Source organism: Lates calcarifer, linkage group LG10, assembly GCF_001640805.2.
Source record: "Lates calcarifer isolate ASB-BC8 linkage group LG10, TLL_Latcal_v3, whole genome shotgun sequence".
Classification (NCBI taxonomy): Eukaryota; Metazoa; Chordata; class Actinopteri; family Centropomidae; genus Lates; species Lates calcarifer.
In genome coordinates, this window is record NC_066842.1 from 6,347,162 (window position 1) to 6,371,578 (window position 24,417).

General features: G+C 40.3%; 1 protein-coding gene across 1 annotated transcript; it reads left to right on the plus strand.

Moving 5' to 3' along the window:
- Window positions 1–723: 723 nt before the first annotated feature.
- On the plus strand, window positions 724–24,066 carry syt12 (synaptotagmin XII). The gene is made up of 8 exons (XM_018675906.2): window positions 724–1,249; window positions 11,687–11,747; window positions 12,577–12,770; window positions 13,917–14,321; window positions 19,037–19,252; window positions 20,447–20,567; window positions 21,063–21,196; window positions 22,079–24,066. The coding sequence occupies exons 2-8, from the start codon at window positions 11,702–11,704 to the stop codon at window positions 22,250–22,252; spliced, it is 1,290 nt and encodes a 429-aa protein (XP_018531422.1). The 5' UTR covers window positions 724–1,249; window positions 11,687–11,701; the 3' UTR covers window positions 22,253–24,066.
- Window positions 24,067–24,417: the final 351 nt, after the last annotated feature.

The following is a 24,417-nucleotide window of genomic DNA, read 5'->3' on the forward strand; positions in this document are numbered from 1 at the left end:
CAGATTATACTTTTGCTTAAGTAAACCATTTGAATGTGTGACTTTTACTTGTAACAGAGTATTCTTACCCTGTGGGCTTGCTGCCTTTACTCAAGCTGCTGCTGGTGTTTGTTATCCTGTAATATAACAAGCTCTGACTGTTCTGATCTATGCCGCATACATAGGTGATTTATTAACTACTAATTAAGCCATTTGTTACATTTTACAAACCCTATATTTGGAGTGTCTCATTAGAAAGTGGCACTTGAAAATGTGAACTTACCAACTAAGTGTAATGTGTTGTGACTTTGCACTGCATGGCAGCAGGGTGAGGAGCGCTTTTAATTTACCTTTAATTAGATTCTCTGGCAAGTGCCTGGATGAGAGGATGAATAAAGATGAGTGTTTTGCTATCAGAGGTGTCATCGCTGCGCCCCTGCCCACCTCCAGTATAGACAGTTATATAATTTCACACTGAATCATCCCTAACAGCTAAAAATCTCAGAGGAGGAAGGGAGGAGGAGGAGGTTTGTTCTTGGGACAGAATGTGATCAGTTTCGGGGTCAGGAGGTTTTTTTGGTGGGCTGATGAAGAAAAAGTTTGGGTGTCCCTGAAATGCACTCACACACCTCCCATCGTGGTCTCCCCCCTCGTGCACCCGTTGCGTAAGACCAGGCTGTGTATGCGTGTGTGTGTGTGTGTGTGTGTGTGTGTGTGTGTGTGCGCGTGTGCAGCAGGCAGGTCCTCTCCAGTGCTGCTGCTGTGGAGCCTTGGAGGAGGAGGCGGTGGTCGTGTTATTGAGCGGCCCGGCGGTGGAAGTTGCGCTGCAGGGGTGGGACTTTCTTTCTGCAGTCGGTCGGTCGGGGGGTGAGCTTCGACTCACACAGAAATGCCTCTGGCAGCAGCTTTCCAGACTCCAGCGAGCAGCAGCAGCAGCAACAGCAACAGAAACAGACGGGCACCTCGGAGCTGAAGATAAACACTCCTCCTCCTCCTCTTCCTCTCCTTCATCCCTCTGCTCCTTCTCCCTCCTCTCCAGCTGGCCGCGTCTGAAAAGCTTCTGGATGCGCTGAAACGGGAGGAGTGAGAACGCCGTTTCCCTCCCCTCCTCCTCCTCCCCCCGGGATACACAGACCGGACCGGCGCCGGTGTCATTGGATGGAGAGAGGCGCCTGAAGAAGGGAGAGCGGTGGAGTTGGTTTACCCCCTCCTCCTCCTCCTCCTCCTCCTCCTGCTCCTTCCTCCCTACTGCACCAAAAGAAAACTCCGGGTAAGAAATGCGTGCTCACTCAGGCCATTTGGCCCCATCGAACACCTGCCATAAGCCGCTGCGCTCCTGCGCTCCTCTCTGCACTAACATGCAACATGCATCATGGCGAGACTCGGGACTTGCATGCATCTTTTTTCCTCTGTTTCTTTGTTGACAGTGAAAGGATTAATTTAAAGCGTGTGAGGCATTAGCTGCGCTTGTGAATGTATCCCAGCAGACGGGATAGCAGGCTTATTTTTCCTCTGGCACAGCATTTCCGCGACTCCGCTCTTTTCTTTCAGTCGACCCAAATATTGATTCGCATTGCAAGTGGACCTGAACCATGAGCAGGTTATTGGCTGTGCTGGTGAACCGATGCTCACGGACAAGCCTCCAGTGGGCTACAGGGGTTAAAAGAGGGATAACAAATTGCACCCCCGAGCAGCGGGAGGTGTCTGTTCAGCACCACTCTGCTGAACTCCATACTGAAAACTGTGACCTGAAAAAAAACTTAGTGCAGGTTTGATGAGCAGCTTTAGGGCTGCAGCGTAAATTTAAACCAGCTAAAAGTCTGGTTCGGCGGGTCTTTTGTTTGCAGGACAGAGTTAAGTTAGCTTTTTGAGCTGCTAATCTTTATGCATTGAAAAGGTAAACCATTGCAAGACTGGGTATCCTTTGAATAAAGGGCTGTACAGAGTGTAAAGCACGTTGAGGCAAGTTTGTGATTTTTGGCTAAATAAATAAAATCTACTTGACTTTCCCAAGATGTCATTTTGCTCAATATGAATATAATTTGCTCAAACCCTCCAGTTTCACCCTGACACAACAGCCATGTAAGAACTTTGCCTAGTATTTCTTTTACTTTTAAATTAACAAAGTTATGAGTTAGATCAATGAATTTCTGATCACAGAATAATAAAGACTCAGCAAGAAGCATTAGAAAAGCATTTAGTGCCAATATTTTATTACCTTTTGTCAAAGTTTGGTTGATGCTCAGACAAACATGAGTCCTGAAGCACTGCCAGAACAGGCAGTGTGTGTTTGTTTCGTTCCACTTGATATTCAAAATCAGTTGTTGCCAAGTATCAGGGATCAGGACCCAAGATTAATTTGAGATGAATGACAAGACTGGGGAAAACCAACACGTTTCACATTTTTAGGGGTCATTGCAATTCATGGTCAGTACTTAAACCCTATTTTTATTTTTAATCGTGAAACACTGAATGCTTTGATCATGTCAGGCCTCTGAAAATGACTGAAATGAAGATAACATCATTCTTTGGCTCACAACTCAGACATTATGCAACCTGTGATAAGGGGTAGACGTTGGGAGCCATTGTTCTAAAGTGAGAGGAGAGAGATGCTGCTTGGGTTTTTAATTTTGCTTTTTACCAAAAAAATGACGCAGATAATGATCCTAAAGTAGCAGCATGTCCACTGCCAGGTGTGTTTGGTCAGCTAAATGCTCCTTCCCCTTCTATCATTGCAGCTGTCTGGTGTTTTTTGCAGACACTGTATGGATGTTTGTACTTTCAGAGCTGTCTGTGGTCCTGTTTACTGTGACTCACGTTGGCTGATTAATACTTCTTTGACTCTAGAGGTCTTCTGTTTCTTTCCCCGAAGCCGCCCACACTGATTTCTCACCTTGCTGTGCTCCATCGTAAAGAGCAAATGTTGTGTGTTGACTACCTGGAAAGCTTTTCAGTTAACAGTTACAAAAGCTGTGATTTTGAAAACATGATTCACATTCAGAATGTAAAAGAAAGAAAGTTAAGCTGAAAAACACCTGACATTTCAAACTGGAAAACAACTCAGTCTTGCTAACATGATATCACACTCTCCCACTCTTCGAGTGTGTTCCCCTGCAGCTTTCTAATGATGCTAGAGGTCTGTGTGATGTGGCTTGGCAGTAGAGGTGAAATAGCAGCGTGTATGTGTGTGCGCGTGTGTCGCTGGGATTCTCGTCTCTTCGTCGAGCTGAAATACGACCTGCTTAGAATTCAATTCCTCCACCAGTACTTGCAATCATCTCAGCCATTCGTTTAACACCTCCTCTCTTTCTCACTCTCTTTCATGGATTTCCCCTGCCTCTCTCACACACACACACACACACACACACACACACACACACACACACGCACACAGAGCCATAACACACCACATTTTCCCTCCCGTGTCCCTGTTGAACCCCTTGGAAGAAAAGTGTTATTACATTAAGAAAACTGAGAGCACTTAGATGAACAGTGAAGACATGTGGCTCTGTGAGTCTACTGTAACACCTACAGGCCAACCGCCATTATCAACATGGTCTTTCCTAACATGGAACGCTGGCTTACACCCTAATGCATCACAGCTAATATTTCCAGAACAGATCATATAATGGATTGCCTCTCTTTTCTTTTTCTTTTTTTTTTTTTTTGGTGAATGCCTGTGGTCAGAGCAGCTTGCTGTTGAATGTATCCACAGCTCTCTTCTCTCAGAGATTCCTTGAATCACAGCAGGCTGGAGATAGATAAGATGAATCACATTTATGAGTGAGACTCAGAAAAGTTAACAGGCTAAGTGTTAACAACATATAGAACTGCTTTCTTTATTGACTGTTCTCTTAGAGCAATAGTTCAACATTTGCAGAAATACACTCAAAAACCAAAAAGTGTAAAAATAACAATTCAGCACTTTGTTTTCCACACAGACATGACAGTGGTATCAGTCTTCTCATCTTCGTCTCTGCATGAAAGCAAATAAGCATTCTCCCTAAAATGTCAACCTTTTCCTTTAACCTATTCAAATTTTCTGAAACACAGTTTGTGCTGTTTTGACTCTTGTACATGTTTCATCAAAACTGTAACCAAAAAAAAAAAAAGATTTTTTTTGCAGTGACAGCACAACTACATTATGTTACTATATTCTAGAGGGTGTGGATTTTTTGTACCAACTGACAGTTTCATCAAAAATAGTTATACATAGTAGTTACAGTACTGATAAATGAAGCACAGGTTTGCAAAGTTAGCAAGCTAGGCTACCCTAGGGGTGGAGTCTTGTATCAACATTTGTAGGCTACAGGGCAGTGACATGCTGCCATCAGTGGCACGCACAGAACTGAACTCTGACCGAAAGCAGCCCTCAGATGTCAGTCAACTGCTGGAAAATGGAAAATTATTCACATTAGCTTGTGTGTGAGGGGAATTCAAATCTTAGTTTGGCTCTAAAGCTGAGAGTCTGCAGATTAACTATTCAAAGTAAGATTTAACCTACAAAGACACAGGGTTGCACAGTGAAAGCATAAAAACTGCCCAAATACCTTTGGATCTGACTGCAGTTACTCAATAGTTAATCAATAAAGCTGTGGCTTGGCTTCAAATCACTGCTCTTCCCCACTTTGGCGAGTTTAGGCTTCCACCCACTTTCACATTACCGAAAGTGAATGAACCTTTTTCCAAAACATTAAGTCAGGTCTGACAGACGTTTCTGCAGCACTAAGTGCTTTCTCTGTCCTGTATTAGCCTAATTGTGAGGTTGTTAATCTAATAAGTAGTGGGTATAATGAGTTTGTGGGGTGGTAGGGCAATGATCACACATGATTTAGCTTTTTAGGCCTAACATCAGGGCTACAGACTGAGGCGCCAAGATTACAGAAGTAATGAAAAATCAGTGGCATTCAGAAAGTCCATTCAGGTGTGGAGGTAAATGGGAAACACTCAGCAACATCTTTAATTACCCTGAATACTGTGGTTGTATTGTTGTGCATCCACATGTGTGAAATCGGGATCAAGCTGATTCTGGAAAATAACATGTGTCATCATTTATCAGTATTAAAGGCAAAAACATTATTTTACAAAATTAGCCTGTAGTTAATGCAACCAAATAAGCGCTCCGTCTCCATTTGCCTGGTTTAATTGTGTTTGTATTTTATCCACTCTGTATATTAGCCTTTTGGACATTCTGATGTTTAATGTGGTTTAGAGTGAAGTCAGCAGGCTTTTTCTCGTAAGCTCATCACAAACTGTACAGTGAGCTTTTCTCTGTCTCTGCCAAAGGAGAAGAGAAAATATTTTAACTTCCAGATTTTTGGAGACAGATCAAATTCCAGTTGTGAGAGTTGTTTAAGTAGCTCTAGACTGAATAATCAAACTAAATAGAATGCAAACAATTATCTACTTGCTGTTACACTCAAAGATGCCATTTCCTTTCATTCCGTTTTGAATTGTAGAATTTGCAAACATGACCCTGTACAAACTGAAATCAAGGCTATCTCTGTTATTTTCATAGTCATTGCTATATATACATTATGAAGCTCTTAAAGCTCATGTAAACATTTTGTTTTTAAGGTTTACAGAGTTGGTCGGACACCTGGTCCACAGCTTTGGTCTGATATCCTTTGCACAGACTTTTTTTGTGGTTTCAGTGCCTTTGCAACACTTCTAGCAGCCCTCAGAAATGAAGCATCCTTGCCAAGAAAATTTGAGTTCCAGGTTTGTTGTTTTTAACCCTGAGTGATTGAGTTGATTGGCCACAGCGTGCAGGTTCTTCCTGTCTCAGCTGGCGCCACTGCTGACATTTAAAAACTGGCGCCAGCTGGTGTGATGCTACTTTCACTTAACTCTGCACCAGATGAGCGGTCTAAACCAGAAAGTCAAAGTGTAGCTGTCATGGAAACATACTGATGTGTGTGGAGGTAGGACACAGAGAGAGAGGGAGAGAGACTTATTGCTTTGCTGCCTGAACACCGTGTTATATCCGGCTGCTCTGACGAGCACAGCAGTAAGGCAGTTAATTTGATTATGAGTCATTGTGCAAGATTAAAAGCAAAGTTGATTGATCAGTTGTTGGGAGAGCGAGCGAGAAAGAGTCAGAGGAGGGCAGCTGACAGGCCTATGATCCCTTCCCCCTTCCTCTCTGCCCAGCTGCTCTCTGTTTCTTATTGCTTTTTCAACACACACTCATCTCTTTTTTTATTTTCCTCTGTCACAATTTTCTATTATCTCATCCTTGTCGCGCTTCTCTCCTTATCTAACCTCCTCTTTTTTTCTTCTTGTCTCTTATGTGTGTATGTGTGTGCGTGCGTGCGTGCGTGTGTGTATGTGTGGACATAAATCAGTGCATCAGTTCCTATTGATCAGACCTGTTTTAACATGCACATCCAATACAGGGAAATGCTTGTTTTCTTTCATCCTTTCTGCTCACAGCAAACAGCAGCAGCTATGGCATATTTACATCCAATGTGCAGAAACTGCTGCTCTCTGAGCAGGTGTGTCGGGGTTTGCTGAGCTGCTTTAGGTTCAGCTGGAGAGACAGAGGAGGCTGCTTGGTTTGCATGCAGCAGCCACAGTGTCTCTTTCTTCGCTAGTCACGTTGCTTTTTTCAGTAGGAGACCCTGCACCAGACCACAGGAAAACAAATGGAGCTTTCACACTCAAGATACGTGGGTCAAGACATTCACTCTTTGAACCATTGGCAGGAAATTTAACATCACCAAATGAATTTAAGAGTGTCCATGATAAAGGCTTCAGTAATATTTACAGTAAGAATGTGATATAGCTTTCATCTATTTCACAGTGGGCTGTTGGAAGACAAGAAATCATGTTGAATTACTAGCCATTTTTCTTCTTTCTGTGGGTAAAGAACCACTAAGAAATCAGCACATCCTACACTGGTAGACCTGCATGAGTTCATGTTGTTACCAGTTGCATGAGGAATTGTGTCCTGTCTTGTTAGAGGAGTATCTTTCACTCAGTTCCAGAGGTCATAAGGTACATCCAAACATAGAAAATAAATAGAGAAAGCCTTTACATGTCAGGTTTTTATCTAGATAGAAGGAGTTAAAACCATCCCTCCAAAAAACCATCTACTCTTTATGAAGGTTATTTCTGCCGAAGTGTTTAAATCAGGAATTTTCTTTCTAGTTTTTAGTTGCTACATTGAAAGATCCCTGCTCAATATGCAGAGAAAGGAAGGGGGGTGACCCGAAAACAAAGGTTCCCAGTCAGAAAATAATGTTGCAATTCCATGGCACAGAGATGCCTTGTGCTTTTAATTTGAAAAAAACATTCTGTTGAAGTGAGACTCAGATTTCAGGTTCCAGCAAGGTCTTAGTTGATTTAATACTTTTTTAAACATTTTTTTTAATGAAGAAAATGTTGGAATTGACTAGAGTGAAGTGATTTTGTCCTGCACAAGCTGTAAGCTGATTGGCTGCAGCAGAATGACAAACTATAAATCCTGCTAACACAGCCTTCCTCCAATAGAGGTAAAGGAAACTGTTCCAAAGCACGCCTCCATCTGCCAACTGTGTGCATGAGTTGTTTTATCTCATTTTGCAGCAGCCTGAAGCAAATAAACATCATCCTCTATAGTGATCAGAAAGTTGATACTAGTATTCAGTGCTATTTAAATGCCTAGGATACTGTATCTGTGAAAGACCAGTAGTGATGGAGAATAGATTTGATATATCCATCTGGCTCTCACACACAGGCACACACACACTGCAGGTGTTTTGGAAAGCAGGGCATAGTCCAGAGTTACTTCCATAAACGCCTGGAGGGAAATTTTGCCAGGAAGTTTGCCTTGCAACCACAGAAAACAACTCTGATATATGAATCTGACTCCTCAGCCCATGATACAGAGGAAAAACATTTATCTTGTGTCAGTGTTGGGAAACATGCATGATTCTCAACTCTGACTTTCCTTTGACAGCCTCATTACTGTTCTGGAAAATTGCATTTCACAAATTTCACAAGCTCTGTTCCATTGCATTATTCACATGCCACTTAATGCTCATCGCAGCCTGTTCTGCAAGCTGACATTGTGACAAGACGATCATTTCATGCATATCTTGGTAATTAAAACGTCCTTTAGCCAACTACGCTCTGTGTGCACTGGAGGGAGACAGACTTTTTAGGCTTTATGAGGAATGCTATCAGACACAGAATCCCTGCAGCAACAGTGAGATAAATCTAAAGATGTGGAGAGTTGAGATCATGTGGGCATGAAGATGACACATCAGTGGAAAAGCTTTTATGCAAATTCTCACCTTTCCCTTCACAGCCATGTGTTAATGAGCTGTCAGTTGAATGAAAGTCTCATATTTAAAGAAGAAAATGGATGTGATATATATCTTAGACATATGCATGTTGCCTGTTGATATCATAGAAATAAGACATCATGGTTTAAGTTGAGACCAGTGTGCCTCTTGCTCCAGTTGTATGGGTGTCAGCTTGATAATTGCAATAGAGAAAAATGTTTAAAAAGTGGGAGTGCAGCGTACGAAGGCTTAGTCGATTTCTCCCCCTGGCATCTCTGCCTCTGTTTGCCTTTTTCTGCCTGCCAGTTTATTACACAAACACCATCTTCCTTATCACACAATAAAGCTTGGGGGACTTGTTGGGCAGATTATATGCTCCTCTGTCAAGGGCAGTGTTCAGGGGTATGCTTCTCTGGTCTGCACATAAGCAAATACCCATGGGTTCCATTTGCATAGATGATGTCTTTTATAGTTGTGTGGACGTGAGCATATTTTTTTATTCTCTGTTGAAAACCCACCTCCTGAGATTCGAGAGTTGTGTGTTGGCTTCTCTCTGAGCCTCTGTGATCTATGGTTAGCCCATAGATCTTTCATCATCTTACCCATAGATGTTTCTTTGTATCTGCAGAAATGTAATTCCAAGCCTTAGGCTGACAGATGACACCTTTTCCCTTTAACAAAGAAACAAGGCTCTTGTTGACCAAATCTTGTTCTTGATATTTTTGAGAACAATTGTGAGAATTCTTTCCTTCACATTCACATGCCTTAGATTCTGTCTGAGCTTGTGGCCAAAAATTGAATTGTCTAATCGTCACAAGGGGTACTCCAGGGGGCATTTCTGTGGTTGCCAGGGGTAACAGCAAAGACTACAGAGTGCCTATTATTTACCAAATTACGATTTGGTAAAAATATATTTATGTCCACATTTGTCTCGAGGAGAAAAGCAAGTATAGAAATAGGATAACAAATTGCTGTGAGGCTGATCCTTTTTTTGTATCTATTATTCCAATAACCAATAAACTACCAGTAATTATAGGCTGACTGCTAAGGACACCTGAGTCAGCTCTAGTACCTTAAAACCATGTGCTGAGGTTTTAAGTAAGTAGTTTAAAAGCAAGCTGAAATATGAGAAGAGAGACAACACATTCCAAGATCACGGTGTATTGTGTGAACAAATTTCTCAATATCCACTTTTATATAAGTACTGCTATTATGTTCACTTTTAAAGGCTATGGCTGGTGTTGATGAAGTGATACTTGAGCTCATTTGAGAGCCCCGTGGGGATATGCCAGACAAAAAAAAGATTGGACACCACTGTTAGAAGATAATTGCACCTTTATGACTTCCAATTCCTTAAATCCACTGGCATCGAATTCAAATTAACAGACTTTCCAAAGCTGCAGTCAATGTCCAAGAATGTGTGTGCCTTCTTGTTTTCAAGTGTGTTTCTATTTCAGGCAATTTGGACTTCATTGTTGGTATTCTGCTGCCTTAAGCCCACTGAGGCACCAGAGCGCCCACGCTGCCTCATTATTTACTAAATCTGTCTGAGACATTGACTTGCGCTCTCTCTTGTTTTTTTCCCTCGCTAACTTTGATCCTCCCTCCTCTCCCTCTTTTTAGCTTCCTCTGGACCTCCACTACACTCATACGTTAGCTTGAGCAGAGCTGAGCTGATCTGAACCACGCTGGGCCAAGTCGGTGGGGGAGGGTGGGGGGGAGCTCGAAGCTTCTCCCTCTGCTAGAGATTCCCCATGCTTTGCTAATGGTACATCAGCAGCTGACAGTGGGCCCTGCACTGCGTCAGCCACTTTAATTGGCCTGCACGGCTGTGGTTTGCAAAGCGCTCAGCAGAATTGAGTGAACAACCCCCTCACACACACACACCCAACACCCCCCCCCCCACCCCCACTTCCAGCTTTTCCTATATCATTAGTGTAATGCTCCCGTTTCCCCAGAGCTGCTGAGATATGGGGAGATTCCAACAAGCGGGGAAGGAGGAGGGGAGGAATGAGTCACACTCCAGCGACCATCTTTTTTTTTTTTTCTTCTTTTTCAGTTCCCAGAGGCAGAGAAGGGTGCAGGAAAATATTGTTTTCCTTTGTTTCTAAAAAAAAAAAAAAAAAAACCTCCAGATATTTAAAAAAAAAACTACAAAAACAGAATTGATTTCTTAGTGTAAACTAAACTAATAGCTGTACATGAAGCATATGTATAATCAGTAAGTTCACCCAGAATCCATGTACTGTTTAAAGTATAGGATGTTATAGTACATTTGATCTGTGTTGGGAAAAAAAAATACAAAAGCCTGGCTAGGAGATTACTAGTGATTACCCACAGTACAGGCTGAATAATCCTTTGCCCCAGACCATGACGGGCCTCACTTTCTTCATTCACACTCTTTACAATTTCTAATAAAAATACAAGCTCATGCAAACCTGTCCCTTACAAATACAACTAATATGGATCAAAAATATATGATGTCTTCCTAACCCTTAACCTAAGTGTTTTATTGTCTAGACTTAACCACAGACAAGACTCAAGTTATGATTGCTGTACTTTAGTGTGACAGTTGTTTTTTTGTACAGCCACCCCATCCACCCCATAGTTGCTATAGCACAGCAGAAACTATTCAGGAGTGTGTCAGGGTGAAGTGTCTCTCTGACTTTGAGAGATTTCATTTCACATCTGGCTCCCTGCTAACAGCAAATACTGGGTTCTTTTGACTATGACATCCATAACAGTAAGAAGTAACTTAGCTCTAGACTGAAAAGCAGTTTGTTTCTGGACCCACAGGGTGACTAACAATGAGTGAGCCAACAATGTGCAGGCTTTCATTCCAGCAGATCACCTCAGTAGCTGATTTCATTGATGAGTTTTTCCTTTGTTTGTAGGCCCTCTGTTGGAAACCCCTTAACAGAAATGTTAAAATGTACCATGTGCCCTGACATTCCTTGTTATGCATGCCTGTTGGTGTGCATGTACCCCGTCCTGTTCATGTATAGTATCTTGAACACAGCAATGGATGTCAGGAGCTATTAATGTCCAGTGGTGCATTTGGTTCCTGTAGCTTAGAGCAGGTTAATCCACCCACATTTACTCTAATTCATGCTGAAGGGAAATGATTCAGATTGAAAAGTTTTTAAAATGTTGTTACTGGCACTAAGTATGAAAAGGCTATTTAATTATACACTTCAAAACAGAATAAATTGTTCCTTCAGCTGCATATTCAATCTCTTTTAGGGGAAAAAGTAACTCAAATTTTATTCTGAATGATGAACCAAGTTGCCATTTTGTGTGAGTTCTGTGATTTTTCTTTGTGTTGTTCCCTCTAAGCCAAAGTCTGGCAACAACTCAGAGTGCAAGACTTTACTCTGTTATAGTTTTTGACATAAAAAGCCACTTGAACAGATTATTGTTTGGATGTTTTTTTGCAGGCTGGCTGCAGCACCATGTCCTCGGCTCAAAGTGGGGATATATCAGGCTACCATCTGAGTGGTGAGTGGACCGCACCGCATGTCACAGACAGTTTCCAGCACAGTCCTTTACTGATCTCTGCATGAGCTTCCTTGTGGGGATGAATGCTTGAAAGTTGCAATTTTATCCACACTCATGTAAATGTGTGTTTTTATCTGAGTATGTGTATGAGGCGATGAGAGATGAGGCTGTTTGTAGATTTTCTTTCAGTTGTGTAGATTTATGTGCATGTTCTCCGGTTTATTTGACAGCTGTCATCACATTTATACACAACCTTTGCAACACCTCTGCCCTCATCTGCTGCTGAAGGCCGTCAGTGTACAAAACATGTGAACTTGCCCTATAATTTGTTTATCGCTTGTGTAAGAAAGCAGAGATAAAGCTGTCAAAGTCCTCCCACAGATGCAATTCATCTTGAGAAAGTCAGCTCGGTACAGGCTCATAATCCCTCTCTGAAATGCAACATGAGATGCTCTGATGTTAAATTCAAAGTGGCATTTCAATTTGTCTGTCACATTTTGTCAGATTTTGTCCCAAACTATTACCTGATTTACATAAAACTTCATGAGCCCTGACCATCTCCCAAAATCACAACTCACTGCTAAATGACAAGGCTTAAAACAGTGGCTGGCTGTGCTCAGTGACTGTGAGCTTGTTAAGACTCCTACCAGTCTTAAAATAAAAAGCCTTACTGGGTTTCACCCAAACTGTGCACTTCCACCAGTGATCAAACTCTCCCTTTAAATATAAAATACAGACAGTTATGAGACCAAGCTTTATGTTACCACTGATGAAATGGAAGTGCATGAGGATAGCTTGAAGCACCTGTTGTTTCATGTGTCTGTTTCAGTGGTGCGTAACCCGCCGGGCTGGGAGGTGGGCATCTACCTAGTGGGCTTCTTCGTGCTGCTGGGTGTGGCCGGACTCAACATCTGGAAGCTGTGGAAGTCTGGAACCTTCCCCACGCCGTCTCCCTTCCCCAACTTTGACTATCGATACCTGCAAGAAAAATATGGAACCTCCTTCTCAGAAGTCAGACAAAAGGTACATATCTATATCAGTGTTGCGCACAAAATATATATATGTAAAACTTTCACATAAGGCAAGGAAGTGAGAGGTTTTGTGAGGCTGATGTTAGTGGCAAAATCAACCAGCTTCTTCGCCTGGAGCAAGTGATGAGCAATCATGTGGAGGGTTGAGAGTCTGCAGGGTTTTCCTTACAATTGGACTGCAGCATCTGATTTCAAAGAAAGGTTTCCTCTAGCTGAAGGTTTATTCTTCTTTGAAATATACCTTAGTTCGACCTTCAGAGTCTTTGGACTCAATGCTATATAATTAACTGTCTCTGCCTTCAAAGCTAATTCTGGTTTGTCACAGTTTATTCTTATTTTTGTAATTGTAACCATCGTATCTATCGATTAGAATAAATGCTAACAAAAGTTTCTGACACCTGGAAACACAGCGATGTTACTGCAGTATTTGATGGGACAAGAAACACAAGCAGGACAATCGTTATGATGAACCACCAGAGAATTATCACTTGAGTCTGCAGCTCAGCTCCACTTTATGGAGTTTAATAGTGAGTCTTAGCTCACTGTTTAACTGACCAACCCACAGTTTTACTATTTCAGTCACAGAAGGTGTTTTCGGCGAAAAAGCTCTAAAAATTCATTGAATACTACCTACACAGCACCAAATGGCAGACAGGCAACGTTAGCCACTAGGTGGTGAACATATTTGAGCATTTGGCAGCTTAAGGGCCAGATATTTCCCGCAGGAGTTGGTAGAGACCAAAAACATTGAATATTGGATTTACAGTCATCAGCTAGCCATAAACACGACACGAAATGAATGATAATGTTGCTCTTAAACTGCTGGATATGCAAAAGTTGTTATAAATGCTTTAAGGGAAGAATGAAGTTGGTTCGCCTTCTAAATCCCAACTTTAAAAATACTTTTGGAGCTATTCAATAAAACTCACTTAAATAGATCTTATTCTTTTGTCATGAAATGTCCTGAATGACAAAAATCAAAACACATTTTACAAGACACTGGCAGTATAAACAATTTAGCATGAACTCTTTTTGAGCTAAGATGTATTCTACCATGTAACTAATCTTCTTAAATAATCTAGTAGTTCCAGCAACTGTCACAGGAAGTTTCTTATTTTTTTTCGTTCCCTTAACTAAGAGAGTGGCGGCCAACAACCACCGGCGGACCTCCACCACTTCCAGCCGCAAGCCCAGCTTGGCCCTCGGTGACACCCCGGATGGCCTCAGGGACCTGGGCCACCTGGAGCTGATGAGCAGGGAGCTGGACCCAACAGGCATGGCCCAGCTCAACCGCTCCATCTCCACCGATTCCCTCAGCTCAATCTCCTCCATCGCCAACAACTTTGGCCATGACTTCACGGTCGGCCAGCTGGAGGTGACACTCGAGTTTGAGCCATCCAGGCAGCCTGGCCAGGGGGTGGGAATGCTGCACATCACTCTGCACCAGGGCAAAGACCTGCTGGAGAGGGAGGAAGGAGACTTCCCCGGCTGCTTCATCAGAGTCTCCCTGGGGCCAGAGGAGCTAAATGTTGGAGTCACACGGGTAAGAAAGTTGTGTTTTTTCCTTCTTGTGATTATATGAGTATGTCTTCAAAATTATAGAAAGGAAAATCCCACCGATGATGTGGAGCTTCTTGGACTTGAGCTTCAAAGCTTGACACTGGAAATAGTAGCTCGACAAAGATATCATAACTTAACTATTTTTTTCTGGATATTGTCAACCTTATGGTCTGACCATGACACAAATTAGGATATTTTTTTTCCAGTCAGGTTGTTAAAAGTTTAGACTGGAGTTTCGGGTCGCACCAATAAACACAGCAATATTCACTAACAAAATTTATGGAAGAGGAAGACTGCAGGTTTGACGGCTAGTGTTTAAATAATCAACTTTGCAAGTGTTTTATGAGGAAGAAAATTCCATTCAGCTCATTTGTTAAATGGCAAGGATACACACAATGTATTGTGGTGAGTTAACACTGAATGTAAACAGAATTCTTTACAAGGAAGATCAATAGGGCACCTTTAAATGGAGTTCCTCACGGGTGGACTAATACAACTTTATGTGTGTGAGTGTATATCAGGCTGCAATTTATAATTATGTTGATCATTGCTCATTCTGACAATATTTTTTTTCTGTTTAACTAGTTAATCATTTATTCTATATAGTATCTAATAATAACAAGACTCTATAAGAGTCTGTGAAGTTTGTTCGAGTTACATTGTGGCTCCCGAATGGGTTGTAGGAAGTGGGAATTCTTGCACAAACATGGCTGGCTTAATGTCAAGTTAAGTGTTCCTTGTTAGCTGGCACCATAGTACAAAGAGAGGCTGGGAGACTTTCAACATAACTGCCACTGACCACAAATGGAGTAGAGATTCAGATTCAGATTGAGGGTGAAAATGAAAGGAATAGTTTCTCAGATGGGTAATTTGTGGTTAAGTTGTCATGACTGAACTTAAGCAATGGACTGGAGATAAAAGTTGCTCTGGATGTTGTGGGAGAGCAGGCAGCCTGTAGTGTCTGAAGACAGTGATACGTCCCACGGGGTGAGAGGCTTGATCCTGCAGCTTGACAAGCAATCCTTTCCTGTCTGATGGAAGAGCCTATTTCATTTGCTTGAGTGGCGAGCCCCCTGGGAGCTGGATGTAGTAGAGGAGGTTGATTTCACATCCTTTACCTTCATCAGGAGTGGATGTGGTTGACTTTCAGTTCACTCAGTTTGACATGTAACCTATAACCTGTGTTTACCTGTAGTTTAGGTTGTAATAATGATGATTTGTGGCATTATGCACTTTTTATGATATGATCCTTGACAGTTTTCATGATGAGAAGTGATTCATTTGAATTCACTCGGTTTAAAATGTAGATCGACGCTGCAGGTCACAATATAACAAAGGTGAGTTTAGAGAACAAACCATCATAGGTTTTTCAGTTCTATCCTATTGGCCTTCGGGGACAGTTCTGCAAATCAGTAAGACAAAATGATGAAGTACATTCATTTTCCAGCGATCTCTTTTTCTGAATTAGTCAAAAGCAGATATTTCTCTCTGGTTTCTATTTCTTAATTAATATCCATCTCAGAAAATATATGATTTATATCTCAAAACACATTTTGGCAATTAGATATATTGTGATTTGGGATTCATGTATGTATGGAATCTCATTTTCACTCAAAAGGAAAAAAAATACATATATAAAAGATAAAATTTGAAATTATCAGAATAAAAATACTGTTTTTCTTCTTCTCTTCTTCTTTTTAGAATAGTAAGTAACTAACTATAATAATTGTGTCTTTGCATTGTAATCTAACAAAATATGAGGTACTAACTAAAACCAAAGCCTTATTACCTTATAATCTTGATTTATCAAATCCAAATATTGCTTATCTCTTTTCTGACAGAAATGTGTTTACCTTGATTGTTACTTTTTCTCTCTAATGTGAAGTGATTGCTCTGACAAGAAAAGAACAGGGCTACATTCCTCCATCTGCTACACCTGCCAGTCGCCTTCTGCTCTTAGCTCGACGTTGCCAGAAAATCAGTTAATTCCTGCCTGGCTGTGAATCATCGGCATGGCGCCTATTGTGACTGTGGCTTTGTACAGTTTGCACAGGCTGACGGAGACGACACACAAACTCACCAGGGCTCCCTTTTTACTTGAGCATGTTGTTTTGTTGTATTAATGCGTCCAGGCTGGATGTAATAATATTGGAAGCACCCACTGATGCGGCAGCTTTAGTGGCTCCCTCTTTAATGTCGAGGAGTGGTGAAGACCAAAGGAAATGCTGACATCAGCTCCACTCACCCTGATGGTCAAGCCAGCATTTCTCTCCCTCTCTCGCTCTCTGCTTTCTTGTGTTGTCTCTTCGCTCATTCTCTCCTCCAGCTTTTGTTGCAACTGTTTTTGTCCATCAACTGTCTATCATTCCCTCTTCCCCCCTTGCCTATCCTCTCTCTCGCTTATTTCCCCCCTCATCTCTTTTTCTGGAATTATTTGCTGTCACTGCTTTTTGCTTTTGTTTTGCCTGTAATAATGTACAGTATATGCCAGTCTTCTTTCTTCCCTTTCTCTGTCTTTTGTAGCTCACACTCACATTTCCACACACACACAAGCCTCTCTCTCTTTCTTTATTGCCTCATTTTCACCACACACATCCTCATTGTTATCCCCCAAGCGATAAGCCTAACAGTGCAGACAGGCAGTCTCATATTGTGGATGGAGGGCAGGTCTGTGTGCTGGGCTGGCAGAGAGATACTGCCTGATTTGGATTGGCTTTATATCTTTATGTACATATTTACACAGCAGCAGAAGCAGGGCCTTTTCTGGATTCTGTAGGTGCATGAATATGATGCTATTCGACTGTTATATATGAGGCGAAATCCAAGGTCGGCCTCACTGGCTGATTTGTAGCCCCTGTGCGATGAATTCAAAATTCTTTTACGGCACAGACAGTTGTTATTTTCCTGTTTATTGATTACAACTCCTGGTGAGTTTGGACATCACCTGCTTTTATTATTTTCTTCTGTTTCACTGCAGTTGCGTGAAAGCTACAGTGTTTAATTCATATATATTTTGAAGAAATACTCCTTATTGTATCTCACACTTCAAGAACAACAACACTGGTGTGAAAAAAGGCTATTATTAAATCCACTCTCCTCTGCACATTTACTAGTTGCCTGGTAACTTCCAGCCGCTTTGTAAACCCTCTTTTCAACACACGCTTCAGCATCTGATGACTTGAAATCAGCATCAGGGCACAAAGTTAGCTGCGGTTTCTCTGGCTGAATAACTGAGTCTCTCACTTTGATCTAAAGTAGTAGTGGTACGTTCTGCCAGTGAGACCTTCAGTTTGTTTTTTTCATTGTAAAAGCTGTTTTTGCTTGTCAAGAAAAAAGATGCAATAGTGACTAGCTATCTGAATCCACTTGGTTTTGAGGTTGGCTCAAAAAAATAAATAAAAAGCTTTTATTGTCAGGCCCTGCAAATGATGTAGCTGGTGTTTTTATTCCAGGTTTATAACAGTGGCAGTAAAGTGAAGGAATATTTTTCGAAATATGACATGGTGAGAAAAGTATCCTCTCTGACCTTGTGCTATTAATGTACTTTATGTTGTCCCCCTGCCCAGTGTCTGTCTGTTAAACCTACACATTCCGCATTTTTGCTCTGTTGTTGCTGTTGGTGTTTTATGGCTTCATTGTTTATTTTGACTGCTGCCTCTTCACTTTTAAAAAGAAAATGTTTAAGGAGTTTATTTTCCCAAATTACAAGCTTTTTTTGTTTGTCGTTTTTTTTTTTGTTGTTGTTGTTTTTAGTATTATCTTACCTGTCATGGTATCAAGCCATGTGGATAGTTTTAGTTAATTTACTCTAGGTATTGAGAAGTTACACAACATTACACAACATTAGATCCAGTCATTGCACAGAGTTGGCCCCTGACCAACCAAAGGTGGTTTGGCATCTAACCAGAAAGTGTAGTAAAGTGCATTATGGTAAGATGTGCACAGAATGAACAATAAGCCAACACATAGTATGTATGGTATGAATAGACTGCTCTTTGTGAGACAGTTTAAAGATGCAGGAATGCAGGAATCTCAGACATCTTAACACCTAAACAACTTTAGCCAACTTGATCTGCATGGCTCGATCCCACTAGAAGTAAATGATAAGATACTTTATGTTTTTTATTTTGGGTGAATTTATCTTTTAGCAAATGTGGTTAAAGATTAAGATTAAGTTTAATTACACACCAAGTATTTCCTTTTCTCCACTTTAAAAAGCTCAGACAGCCTTTGTTTGTAAACCCTCTTTCTCTGGGGTCTGTATGTGATGCTTGGAAACTAAATAATGGCAGGTAAGTTAGGCTGTGAACACTGTGAATACACACAGATTCATTCTGCCTGTTTTAACTGTAGACTGTATGGTTTGAACCAGAGGTTTTTCACAGTTGAGCAAGTTATCATCTAAGAAATAGAAAGTGTTTGGTCCTTTTGTGCTTCACACTGGCTCTGAAGTTAAATGAGTCAGGCAAAGGATGAAGATAGCAACAGATCTTTTCTTAGAATGTACTTACTCTTATGTGATTCATTTTAAAGGCATTACAAATAAAGCATTTTGTGTAGGTGTTTGTAGTACATGCTCTGTTTACTTGTACTAAAGTTAGCTATCTAACAAATGTACTTAATCTACCTAAGAAAGCCAACTATTGTCAAAAAGTGAGTTTATGATCCTACTTTTCTGCTACCGTCTGCTTACTACAGGTCCAGACAAATGCATTCACCGTGATTTTTGATGAGCGTTTCTCCATCCCCATGGACTTGTCCTCTTTGGATGAGTACAGCCTGCGTTTTGCCGCCTTTGGTATTGATGCCGATGAGAGAAACATCAGCGCAGGAGTGGCAGAGCTCAAGCTGTCAGACCTGGACCTGACCATCAGACCGTTCAACGCTTGGCTCTACCTTCAAGATGTCAATAAGGTGAACTACAACATAGACATGTATCATATGGTACAACAAAGCTATGATATATTCTAAGCTTGGAATTTTACTTCCAATATCATATTGTACCACCTGCTAAAGGTGGTAACTATTGTCTGATTGTAATGTGTCAGGAGGTATGGTGGCGTCTGAGACCCCCTGCTGGAAATTCAGCCTAACTACAGGTCAAATGCAATAAATAATAATCAGAGTTGAGGGAATTACTTTCAAAATATAATGCATAAGTAATGTTTTTGGTAATGTAGTCAGTTATGACAAAAACAGATATTAAATTAAATACCTTCATGCCATAGCCACAGAAATTATATATCTGGTTGGAAGTTGATTGTAATTCAAATAGAGTGTGCACCAGGTATATAAGAGTGAAGGTTACCATGGCAAAAACTGGGTGATTTTTTGAATATATATATATATATATATATATATGTGTGTGTGTGTGTGTGTGTGTGTGTAAGTCTACCAGTTCTGTATTTTTATTTACAGTTTCCCATGTGTAATCATAAAAAATTGAAAATAAGACACTGAACATGAAAATTCTACTAGACAGTCTAGTTAAAGTCCCTATCACCCTCATCAACAAAATAACTCTGGGAGTGTGATGAACATCACCAAATATAACAGATAACAGACTATGGGGAATGGAGTGTGGCACTTGAATAATTAAAGGCTTTTACCGTGTGTAATTATAATCATTTAATGGATTTAGCGTTTAAAAAAATCTATTGTATCTTGATTGATTACATTTACATTTAAATTATGTGCAATAAAACAATAAATCTTACAATAAATCTTACAATTATTACTTTTATTTCTTTATTGATTAATTAACAATTGAATATTAAAATGTAATCATAAAATGATGTTAATTTTAACATTTTCATTAATATGTCTGCCTATCATATCCCATCTTACAATCTCTGTCCTGTTTTAAGACGTACAGTTTCCATATTGCCTTTGCTTATATTTAAACAAAGCTCCACTTGATTTTAATATGTGTTAGCAGAACACCACCTAAAACTATAGAGGATAAGTGTGGGGCTGTGATTGACCAGACTTCTGCCAGCACATGAGTGGCAGGTGGTTGGTACAAATTGTCAGAAATCATGATTCTGACTGACACATGTAATGTTACAGAGCATTCAATGTCTGCCCTGTTCTGCCTTGACTCCACAGGCTGTTGATGCAGTTGGGGAGATCCTCTTGTCTCTAAGCTATTTACCGACGGCAGAGCGCCTCACTGTGGTTGTGGCCAAGTGCAAAAACCTGGTCTGGACCAACGGCAAGAACACTGCAGGTCAGGGACATTCATTTGTTTGCTGCAGTGTGTATTGTTTGAAAATATGATATAACTCAGTGTGTGAGTATCTGTTCCTTTTCCTAAGAACTTATGCACTGCATGTACACGTCTGTTTCTGCCATTAAATCTGTCTACATTTTTTTAAATGACTCACATCTCACCACTGAGCAAAACACTTTGTGACTTGGTAATAACAGACTCTTAATGCCACCTCCCAGAAGATACATTTATCTTCATTCAGAGAGGCAGATGCAATTTAATTGACCTGTTCATCACATTAAATGTCCACATTATAGCGATAAAGGTCACCTACTGAAACAATGTCATTATCATCCACTGAGCTAATTGTGTGTACAGGAATGTGCAGCTAATTGATCACCCTTTAATGAGAAGTTTATGGGAGGGGGTGTGTATATTTGTATATGTGTAGGTTGGGGTGTTAGAGGCCTGAAATGCAGATATAATCTTATAATCTTACGTTCTTATTACTAGATCCGTTTGTCAAAGTTTATCTACTGCAAGACGGCAGGAAGATCAGCAAGAAGAAGACTTCCACCAAGAGGGACGACACAAACCCCATCTTCAATGAAGCCATGATCTTCTCTGTGCCATCCATCGTCCTGCAGGTGACACTTCTGTGGAATAAACTGTTACTGAATGAGGAGATGATAAGATGGAAATTTGTCTATCCACACAAGGAATTTAGGTCAAGATAAGAGAGATGAAAGGTTATACCACAAACAGAGTAACAAACCAACACTGGCAATACTAAGTCTAGCGACACTACTTACATTATCAAAGCCACAAAAGGAACAAAAACAGTTGTGTATTTGCATATAAATAGGTATGCACAAGCTGCTGACAATTAGAACATGTTAAGTGGACTGCATGGATCTTACTATATTTTTAATATAATTATTTACAGTGTATTTGCCATGTTTTAATAGTCAAGCCTCTCTCTTCAGGTCTTATGAAAATGTGAATGTGAATTTATTGTGTATTTATTGTGTGTGTTTTATGTGCCTGTATGTGTACTACTCTCTTGTAAAAGAGATAAAGGCCCTCAAGAGACTTCCTGGTTAAATAAAGGTTAAACAAATAGATAATGATGTTAAATAACAATACAGTAAAACAAATATTAGTATGGATATAGAGGCAGCAACAAGACTAGTGAGGCTGGAAACAGCAGTGTCGACTGACATAAAACATAACAGCATAATTTAAATCTTCCTACAGAGTACAATGCACTTTTTAAATACATCTATAAAAATGTTTAAAGCCCAAAAATCTCTCTTACACCCCGGCTATTTAGAAAATGAGTCAAACAGTAATAAAATGAAATGTGAAATGTAAAAGGTGATGAGGTTAAAAAGCAATAAAAGTAGAAAATGTTGTTATTATACGTTCTTTTAACTGACTCTGTAGAGATCTGGTTGAGCGATGCTGTAAACACGATGCTGAGTCATGCTTACAAAACAGATTGTGTAACCATGTTACTCTGTTTGCAGGAACTCTCCCTGAGGGTGACAGTGGCAGAGGCCACAGACGATGGCAGGGGCGAGAACCTGGGTCACGTGATCATCGGCCCCGAGGCTAGCGGGATGGGGATCACCCACTGGAACCAGATGTTGGCCACCCTGAGGAAGCCCGTGTCCATGTGGCACCCTCTACGCAGGATCTAGTCCTTGTCTGCCCTCATGCATAACCAGACCTGTTTCAAGTAAAACACTTGCCTCTTCATTTTCCTTTGAACTCTCCCCTTGTCTGGTGCCATGCTCAAATCTGTTGCACTGTTTTAGGAAGATATGAGTTTACATTGTGACCCACAGGAGGATACTGTGTGTTGTCTATGTTGCTCTGGTGGCTTTTTTTCTGGTAAGTAACAAATTGGAGTAAACACCTCATCTTTATGTAAGGGGAAGGAATCTGAAAAGCAAGTGTTTGACCCTGAACCTGGTGTATCTGGGTGTATATGGATCAATTATACATTTAAATCCTCTCTGTATTATTTGGCTTCACTCTGGTTTGGATGCACTATGGTTGAGGGTGGTGCTAAGAAAGGAGGAGTCCATGTCCTAAATTACCCCCCAGGAACTCATCCTCTTGGTTTGAGAATTAGTCCGATTCCCTCTCAAAAGTCCTGATCAGAAATTTCAGTTTGGACTTTGAAGTGAGTTTTAATTAGATGCATGGTGCCTACTCTGGTTGTAGCCTATTATAGCTGTCTAGGAATGAACGACGGATGGAGGGGTGAGATTCTTTCTCTTTCAGGAAAATTCTTGTTTGTCTTTTCAAACCAGTCATTGATTGTACCCACCTGATTGATTTGCTTGTGTACTTAGTTGACAGTGAGATTGACAAATAATAATGGAGATTTTAGTATGTTCTGTATTTATTGTGCTTTTGAAAAAAAAATCCAGGTACTCTTATCCAGGTGAAATAATTGTAATTTGTAGCAGTTGTTACAGGGTGGCCAAATCAGATGTAATCAGCATATAGATATCATGTTACATTGTTCTATTTTTACCATAATTAATGCAATACTAGTTGCATAAGCATATTAAACAGTGTAAATAGTGTACTACAACAGTCTTCTCATTGCCATTTTTTTCTGTACAATCTGAGTGAAAATCATGTTTTTCATAGTATTACACTTTAATAAATATCAAACTCCAAGTTCATTTACACACTATATTTAACACCAATATCGTTGCTGATCAATGAATTATTATTAAAACACCTCTGGGAATTTAACTTGGTGATGTTAAGTATACTAACCCCTTTAAATGGGTTTACACTTTCTTTTATGTTAGAGGAACACCTTGATATTCTGAATTCATCTGTAGTTCTATTTCACACGGCCCTTGTCACACTCATTTTAGCTTTTGTCGCTTAGCTACCTGCAGACTTCCCGTTAGCAGTGGGGGCAATCCTAGTTGAAACCACTTTGCAGCTTGAAGTTTGAATGGTAATATTGCTATAAAGTTTTTTTGTTTATTTGTTAAAATTAAGATAATGTGACAAGAGTCTCGTAAAAGTCAGAATGTCAAGGTGGATTTTTATCTGTCTTAGATATTCTCTAAAACATTGTGCAATAGTGCTGTTTTGTTGTAACTTTTGGATGTGAATTATCATGTGAAATATCTGCTAACTAAGTATCATCAGCCTTATGCATTGTTGTGATTTTTGTTTTTGTTGTTTTTATTTTTTTTCCAGCAGAACCTACTCTACATTTTTGGTCAAAATCTAACCACATTCCTCACCTCACTTTGAAGTCCAAAAATAACACACCTGTGGTCATGTAATAGACAATATTTCCTACTGTGCCAAATAATGAAGCAATATTTTCATTTACAATCAGCATTTGCATTCAGTTCAACAAAGCTGTAGCCTACATTCAACCATGCATGAAGTTATTTAGCACTTGATGTGAATGTGCCTCAAGAATACAGTGTATTGTGTGAATGCTGTTTGAAATAAAAGCAATTCAACAGTATTAGTGTGACCGCTTGACTTCTTGGAATCTGAGCAGAGGAAAAAAAGATGTCTCACTCTGTCCTTATTTCTGTGTACTACAAAAGTAATCTTGAAGAATTGCAGTCAAAAACGTAAACTGGAATTTGTACTTAGTGCTGAGGATTGTTGTAGTGATATATGGTATCTAAATATGAATATTATCTGTGAAATTCTGCACATTTGTTAAACATTATATGCATGACATTAAAACCCAACTCAGAGCTAAAACGCACAGTTACTCTTGAATGGAGACTGGGAATGGCAAACGTTTTAAGAGTATAAATTAGTTTGAGAGTATAAAGTGTAAGCTAAATTTCAAATGTGTTGAAAG